Here is a 9,070-nt window from a genome sequence, read left to right on the forward strand (position 1 = left end):
TGAATTTACAATAATTTAAAATTGAAAAAATGTGGATATTTAAGGCATCCAATACTACAGGGTCGTCATTACAATCCGCTCTCCATCAATATAAAATGGAACTTTTAATCTGTGTGCACAACTCTGATGATCCAGTCTTCAAGGAACGCAATGTGCAATAAACAAAACAAGTCAGAAGTTGGCAAATGTATTTTCCAGTATGGACAGGACAATAGTAAATCCATTTGCCTTGATAGTGGGTGAGAGGCCAATTTCTGATTTCTCTTCAATTTTTTTGGAAGCTATAAGGCAAGACAGTTTTAAAAGTCAGCCTGCAAAGAAAGACATTTGGGCATGCAAGTAGAATGCATATAGCCTCACATGAGAAGAGGTGAAAATTGTAATAAGAACATCCTTGTCCAGTAATGTAATTATGAAAACAGCATATCAGAATGGCAAGAAGTTAAATTTGGATTTGTGGTTTACTCCTACGCCATTGAAATAAGTAAATTGCTAGATTTTTATGAATGATAAATATTAGGATCTTTGTCTTAAAATGTTTAAGCCAAGGTTGGTTCCTTGAATAAAGTGAAAATGAGTTTAAACATTAAAGATTAAACAACATTAGCAACACTTTTATTTCTTTTTAATTTATTTAATGTGAAAATTGTTTTAAGAAAAATGGGCAAACCATTTTATCAGCCTAAATTTTCAGTGTTATATCTGTGTTTCTTACAATATTACCATATTTATTACTGTGGCTTTGGAGCATATTTGTTTGTATGACTTTTCACCCACCTGCAATATCTTTGGGGACCGTCAATGCTGACAGGATTCCTTTCTACACCAAGGTCTTTGAAGTTGAAAAACAATGACTTTCATTGCTTTCCCTTGCACTGTCGGTTCCTGTACGTCAGCGATGAAAGTGATGTATCAGTAGAAGACTTGTGGTGTTTTCTTTAAACAAAGAAGAGCTTAGATTGTCTGATTTTTCATTCAATTTAGCTTTCTGCGGTGGATTTAATGCAATATGAAGCTGGCTTGAGAAAAGCACAATAGGTTGGCAAACTAACTGAATTAACTGAGCTTAGAGGAATAAATTTGTAACATGGCAGAAGTTCTTTGCCATAAAAAGGTTTCCCAAAATGGGATTTGCTAGCTAATCGCACTGATACTTTTGCACCTTAACTGTTTTAGAGTGATCCATTATTTGTTCACTAGTGCCAAGTCCTGGTAACATGTTATGAAAGAAATACATAATATTCAATTTATCAATGCTGTAGATGGATTTGAAAGCCATTCATTTATTTTTGTTTTTTGCTCTTTAGGGAAAATCAAAGAATCTAGTTTCACCAAAATCAGTTTATAAATATTACTATGTTTGGCTCTTTTCTAAACATATTTAAAGCCAGATTCTATTTGACTATGTTATCTATTGAGTTGTAATACTATTATAAAGCTACTGTCCAATTGAACTGGTGCACATAAAGCATTTACATTTGTGTAGAAATGAAGCATGTAAGTGGAATTATCGTGTTGCATTTATTGCTATAACAAAATATATATTTTAGCGTAATCCCAGCCAGGTTTTTAAAAGAAACATTCTAATAACTTGATTATGAGATTCAGAGAGGCTAGCATTTTTTTCTCTTTTAGAAGAAGTCCCAAAGCTGTTCTGTTCACAAGAAGCAATTGACTGCAGATTCAATGTGATTGTAATGTGGTTCAGATATTTGTAAATGAGGCATTCTGTGATTGTAGGAGAGGGTAAACTGTTACCTTCTCCTGAGGATTCTGTATCCCACACCTCCTTAAGGCAAGAGAATAGGCCATTAGAGGGCCCCTTCATTACTTATTGTCTTAATGCAGAGGGAGGGTACAGCCTTGGTAGCATTTGATAACCAGTTTCAACATTCAGCAGACTAAGCTATTAGTCATGCATCTCAGCCTTTCTCTATTTACTTTCAAAACACTTAGAAATAATACAAGATTAGCAGTAGAATGTAATATTTTTGGTACAACATATCCTGGTATCTACTATTTCCACACACTACAGCTATTTAGTCCTTTGGGAGTATTTTGTTTTGACAGAATGATGTGTTGAATTTGAATACATAAATATTAGGTTTAGAGAAAGCTTAACATTGGGTTATTGATATTAAAGTTTTTATAAATCATACACACGTTTGGACAAGTATAAGATTTTCTTATATTCTTTATCAGTATACAGTAATCTGCAGGCTGCATTTATGAGTTATTGCAGTTGACGCAGCACTAACAACCAACTCTTATCAGAGAAATGTGAGAAACTAGGTAAAATTGATAAGTTCCCATTCAGTAATGTAGCAAACTGGAATAAAGGATCAAAGCTATTACTTAAGATGTTAGTATTTGATACAGGATTTATGAAGTCCATGACAAGGTGGCTTCAGCAAGAAAAGTATGTTTATTTTTCGTTCCACAGTTTATCTTTGCAAATATAGAGGATTAAGAGTTATTTAATTAAAATAAGAAACATGTTCAACTAATGTTGAATAATATTAGAAAAAAACTTAATTGGTAATTCCTGACAGAATGAAATGGAGGAAAATCGAGCTGAGCGATTGCGTAAAGCTACCGAACGTTTGCGGAGTCCTGTGATGTTCAGTAAAGATTCAGCTGTGAGGCGAACTCATCTTCAGTCATTTAGTCAGTATGTGGAAAGCAGACCAGGTGAGGAACCCTTAAGATAAAAATGTTAAATTTCTCTATTGCTTTTCATTCTGATCAGTTGTTAGAGAAGATTCATAACAAGACTAAAATTAATCTTCTCTGTGTAAATCATTTGCTGTGCTTAAGGTGAAGTTGATAGTTTCATCCAATTTCTGAATATCTTTTTCTCTTTTTCTTTAAAAAAAGAGATTAAAAGGCAGAGATCAATACCAGAAGATGCAAAGAAAGGAAATGAGGAGAGGATGGAAATATGTGAAACAACTCCAAGAAAGCCACCAGAAGATGAATTATTTAGTGTATGTCTAATTTTTCTGTGGTTTAGAGATTGCTGATCTTTTTTTGTCATTTTAAAATCACTATCTTTATTGCTAGCAAAAATGAGATGTTGGGTTTTCAGATGTCAATCACACACATTTTCAATGCAAAGCAAAAGGGGTGCACCACTGAATTAGTCTAGTCTGCAGTGTAGTGATAATTGTCAGATAAAAGATGAATTTTTCAGACTTGCATCCTTGAGACATTTCCATCAGGGCACTTCCCATAAAGAGATTCCAGTATTGATCTACCAGGAGGATTTTAATTATTACAGAAGTAGATACTGCAAGCTTCAGTTGGAAGGCAAAGTCACTGGAGACCTGCTAGAATTTCCCAGACAACCCATTTTGTTGGCATGGGTTAATGGGTGTTCAACCTTTCCATTATACGGATCAGCCATGAATTACCAGCTGAATGATGTTTGCATTAATATAATATATATGATAATTTTTTCACTTAATTAATGGGGAGGTTCAGCACAGTGAGAAAATAGGCTGATCATCTGTAAAATTGATTTGTGAAGAAAAATCTGATGGACAGTAAAGAGAAAACTTACTGGTGGACAGAAGTAGAACAATTTGGGGGGAAAAGCTTGCAAAATGTTTGATGTTAAATTGAGTTTTTTTTACTCAAAAACATTACATTGATCTTTGCTTTATGTAAAGGAAATGTACTTATTGGGTTATATCAGCAGACATTTAATAAATGGGAAAGCATTTTAATCTGAGTTTTTGAGTCACACAGCAGAGACTCTTTGACTCTAAAACTCAGATTAAAAATGCCTTCCCATTTATTAATTTTCTGCTGATATACCCAGTAGGTTTTGTTTCAATTTACATCAGAAGAAACAATAGCCATATTTAACTTTTTATTCTCTGGGAGTTCAGTTAATGGCTAGCTGCACACTAGAGACAATCTAAATTTTTTTTGCATTGCACTGAATTAAGGAAAATATTTTTATAATTACCTTATGTATCCTTAATATATTTTCTAATCAACAGAAAGGGTTCAAAGACACGAGTCAGTATGTTGTCGGAGAATTGGCAGCGCTGGAGAATGAGCAGAAACAAATTGACACACGGGCCGCAGTAGTGGAGAAGCACCTTCGCTATCTCATGGACACAGGTACGGTGCCCAATTACACTGTAAACAGTTTTGGCAAATTGAGTGTTCACAAACTCTTATAGAGTTTGAAAGTGTGAATCTTTGAAGCCTGAATGTTCAGCAAACTGCCTTGAAAATGAAAGGCTGTGAGTCACAGCCACCTCTCTGGGCACTGGTGATAAGAGTGCCTTCATGGGAAGTGATAACTCACCCTGATACTGTGTGAGCCAGCACTATTGAACAGTGTGCTCATCCATGCAGAGCTGGAATACATATCCGTGCCTCATTGATATGCTGCAGCAAAATTTGAGATCTCCACTGTTCCCCTGATTCAGAGGAAAACAGTTGGCCTGCTACAGCCAAGTACTGCATGAAACCATGTATGCAGTGTAAATGGAAGTTTGTATTGACTAAACAGCAAAAATTTGAGAGCTGTTATAGATACTTGCCAATTATTTTTCACAAGAGTAGGTAGGGAGAATTCCATGATATTTTCAGCTTCTTTAACACATGATACTATGACAATATGATAATCGTGGACATGTACATATATGTTGCATTCTACAGATACTAGATTAAGTTAAAAGTTATATAAAAAAAAAGAACTGTCCTCATGGTGTTAGACACAGGAAAGTGAGATGAAATGTGCTTTGGTTAATGTTATGGGAGCACTCAGGAGTAAAAATTGTATTCATTCACCATTCATTATTCAGACAATCAATGCGAGAAGGCAGCAAACTAAAGGACAGTTATCTTGTAGATATGTCCATCCTAATGTGATCCTCCACCACATTATGTGTGGACCTGAATGTGGAATCTTTTACAACAGGTAGTAACAGGATTAAATGTTTGCCTTGAATCAACTTCAATTGGTTTGCCCTGAGACAGCCAATGCTATTGTGAGCTATATTTTGAGAAAACAAGGATATTACAAAGATGGCAGTTAAGGTCATCTGAATGTTGAGCCAGGAGGAGATAAATGTCCTTTAACCTCAGATTAAAGTTACTACTTCTCTGTCTCCCCACTATCTTTCCTTAAGATGTTCGTTCAACTCATTGACTTTAAACCAAGTTTTTGACATCTTACCTACTTTCTGTGGCCCAGTTTTTAAGTCCATTGCATTGTGTGTTCTTTGATGTTTATTTGTGTTAGAAGTGCAACAGGAATACAAATTGTCTTTGCATTGTCACTGTCCCAATTTTCCCTCACCCTCTTCTGGTCCCTCTGCCCACCCCTTCTCTACTTTGTACAATGTGAGCTGTATTTCACTATAAAATTTTTAAAACATAATTTATCTTCCACAATTTAACAAGAAAAAGTGAACCTATGTCCAAAGACAAAGTTTTGTTTTCACTGTTTTCCATAACTTAAATGTATAAAATTTAATTGTACAGAAATCATTTACCGTGGTAAAACTATACATTTCAAGGAATGTTAGTGGTGGACCAGTGGACGGCCTGATTAACTTGGTTTCTGAATCACTCCAGTAAATTGAGTACAAATATCTAAACTAACACTCTATTGCAGTGTCAAGTGGATGTTAAATTGATAGAATTGGCATCTTCTAGGTGAGATAATAAACTAAGCCCTCAGAAGCATAAGTACAAGATCCTATTAAACTATTTTGAAATAAACAGCAAAGGTATCTCCAATTCCCTCAATCAGACTTTGCGGTCATTATCATGTCTTTTTTTTTGGGGGGGGGTTTTACTTTGTGGAAATTTGCAACACTTTCTTACATTTGCTGTACTGAAGTTAAAGTATTTTGGAATCATGAAGCCTCAAGAGGCTATTCAAACTTGAAAATAATTTTCTTAAAATGTATTTTGTTTAAATAAACAGGTCAGTGGTTTTCAAATGTATTTCACTTCAGTATATTCTTATTTTGTTCTGTCTCCCATAAGGAAAATATACTGAATGTTGTAATTCAGTAATCACCACTTGGGACCAGCATTCTTTATTGCATTTCCTGGATCTTGCTATTTTCTGTGTAATGTAAAGAAGTAAAAAATATACTCTAGATTTTAAGGAATTTGATTGTAAGAACAAGTGATAACAACAAGCCCAGGTGAAGTTCGTCATTTGTCAGAGTGAGTGTATGACGGCCTGAGGCCAAGTTTCACAATAAGATGTTGTAGCAATGTCACAAGTCATCATTTTATACCATATGGGTGACTTTGATCAGCACTCAATCAGCATTACTCATACAAAACCTGGACTGTAATTGTTAAGGTGCATCAAAAAGTCTAAAGGTGTAAATTTTGTTCCATAAAACAAAATGATTAAGTAAGATGCAGTATTGGTTTAAAGACAGCACAGATGAGGACATATAGCAAAAATTTATGGAAAGTTAGCAGGTTGGAAAGCTTGTAAAAACCAACTAAAATCCATAAACAGAGAAAGATGAAATATGACGGTAAGCTAACTAATAATGTAAATAATGATACCAAATTTTTGTTCAGATGTATAAGGAATAAAAGAGAGGCAAGAATGGATATTGGACCACTGGAAAATGATGTTGGAGAGGTAGTAATGGGGAGGGGGGGGGCAAAGAAATGGTATTTTGCATCAGTCTTCACTATTCTTAGCAGTATCCCAGAAATTCAAGAGCGTCAGGGGGCAGAAATGAATGTCATTGTTATTACTAAGGAGAAGGTACGTGGGAATCTGAAAGGAGGTAAGTCACCTGGACCAGATGGACTACACCCCAGGCTTCTGAAACAGGCGACTGAAGAAATTGGGGGGGAATTAGTAGTGATCTTTCAAGATCACTAGATTGTGGAATGGTTCCAGAGGACTGGAAAATTGCAAATGCCACACCATTCTTTGATAAGAGAGGGAGGCAAAGAATAGGAAATTATAAGCCAGTTAGCCTGACTTTAGTGGTCAGCAAGATCTCTATTATTAAGAATAAGGTTTCAGGGTACTTGGAGACACATGATAAAATAGGGTGAAGTGGCATGGTTTCCTTAAAGGGAAAGAAATCTTGCCTGACATTTCTGTTAGATTTGTTTGAGGAAATAACAGACAAGATAGACAAAGGAGAGTCAATGGATGCTTTTTACCTGGATTTTCAGAAGGCCTTTGACAAGGTGCCACACATGAGGTTGCTTAATAGGAGCCCATGATATTACAGGAAAGATAGGAGCCTAGCATGAATAGTCATAGTCATACTTTATTGATCCTGGGGGAAATTGATGATTGGCTGACTGGCAGGAGGTAAAGAGTCAGAATAAAGGGTCCTTTTCTGGTTGGCTACTGATGACTCGTAATGTTCCGCAGGGATCAATATTGGGACTTCTTCTTTTCTGATTTTATGTCCATGATTTGATGGTGGAATTGTTAGCTTTTTGGCCAGCTTTGCAGATGATACAATGATTGCTGGAGGGGCCGGTAGTGTTGAGGAAACAAGGAGTCTGCAGAAGGACTTAGGCAAATGGGAGATTGGGCAAAGAAATGGCAGATGGAATATAGTGTAGGGAAGTGTATGGTCATGCTCTTCAGTAGAAGAAATAAGGGTGTAGACTATTTTCCAAACAGGCAAAGAATTCAGAAATCAAAGGTGCACAGGGGCTTGGGTTCTCGTGCATGATTCCTTAAAGGTTAACTTGCAGATTGAGTAGATGGTAAGGAGAGCAAATGCACTGTTAACATTCATTTCCAGAGGACTAGAGTATAAAAGCAAGGATGTAATACTGAGGTTTTATAGGGGATTGGTCAGACCACATTTGGAGGGATTTGGAATATTGTGAACGGTTTTTGGACCTGTATCTGAGAAGGGATATGCTGGCATTTGAGAAGGTTAATGAGAGTGATCCCAGGAATGAAAGGGTTAATGTATGAGGAGCGTATGATGGCTCTGGGCCTTGTCTCACCAGAGTTTAGAAGAATGGGGGGGTGAGGCGTGATGTTGGATTTCATTGAACCTACCAAATATTGAAAGGCCTTATATAGAGTGGACGTGGTGAGGATGGTTCAAATAGTGGAAGAGTCCAGGAGTAGAAGGCACCGCCTCAGAATAGAAGGATATCCATTTAGAACAGAGATTAGGAGGAATTTATTTTAGTCAGAGAGTGGCAAATATGTGGATTTCTATGTCATGGACAGCTGTGGAGGCAAACTCATTGGGTATATTTAATGCAGAGGTTGATAGGTTCTTGATTAATAAGGGTGTCAAAGGTTACAAGGAGAAGGTAGGAGAATGGGGTTGGGAAGGAAAATAAATCAGCCATGATTAAAGGGCAGAGCAGACTTGATGGGCTAAAACAGTGATCCCCAACCACCAGGCCGCAATGCATGTGCTACTGGGCCGCGAGGAAACGATATGATTTGATTATATGAAACGATATGAGTCAGCTGCACCTTTCCTCATTCCCTGTCACGCACTGTTGAACTTGAAATAACCTACCAAATCATACCAAATACTGTAACACATAAAACCTAAAGTAACACTAACATAGAGTAAAAGCAGGAATGATATGATAAATACACAGCCTATGTAAAGTAGAAATAATGTATGTACAGTGTAGTTTCACTTAACAGAATTGGGAAAATTAAGCCAAAACAGATTTATAGGAAAAAAATCGGCACATACATACATGCGCACCCCCAGGTGCCCGCGCAAGGCTTCATGGTCATGGTAGTCTTTCTCGGGGTAAACACAAGTGTCCCGTATTTGACTGCTACTTTTGTCCCTTATTTTGGAGTGAGAAAGTTGGCAGCCCTACTTGAACACCCCCCCCCCACCCCAATTGGCCAGTCCACAAGAATATTGTCAATATTAAACTGGCCCGTGGTGCAGAAAAGGTTGGAGACCTCTGAGCTAAATGGCCTAATTCTCCCCTTGTATCGTATGGTGTTTTGGTCTTAAAAGAAATTAGTAGCATTGCATTTTTTTTCTCATAAATCAACATCTATACAAAGAATATACACGAGAGATCCTGCAGATGCTGGGGATCC

At 36.6% G+C, this 9,070-nt stretch overlaps 1 protein-coding gene across 5 annotated transcripts in view; it reads left to right on the top strand.

Moving 5' to 3' along the window:
* The window catches only part of ehbp1 (EH domain binding protein 1), a 433,955-nt gene that overhangs the window by 364,499 nt on the left and 60,386 nt on the right, over positions 1-9,070 (top strand). For all 5 annotated transcript variants that reach the window (XM_063056084.1, XM_063056086.1, XM_063056088.1 and 2 more), the window contains 3 exons: positions 2,553-2,691; positions 2,878-2,987; positions 4,008-4,131. In XM_063056084.1, the coding sequence (XP_062912154.1) occupies positions 2,553-2,691; positions 2,878-2,987; positions 4,008-4,131 (373 nt within the window). The remainder of the gene's footprint in view (positions 1-2,552; positions 2,692-2,877; positions 2,988-4,007; positions 4,132-9,070) is intronic.

The sequence above is a fragment of the Mobula hypostoma genome, chromosome 8 (assembly GCF_963921235.1).
Source record: "Mobula hypostoma chromosome 8, sMobHyp1.1, whole genome shotgun sequence".
In the NCBI taxonomy this organism is placed as follows: Eukaryota; Metazoa; Chordata; class Chondrichthyes; order Myliobatiformes; family Myliobatidae; genus Mobula; species Mobula hypostoma.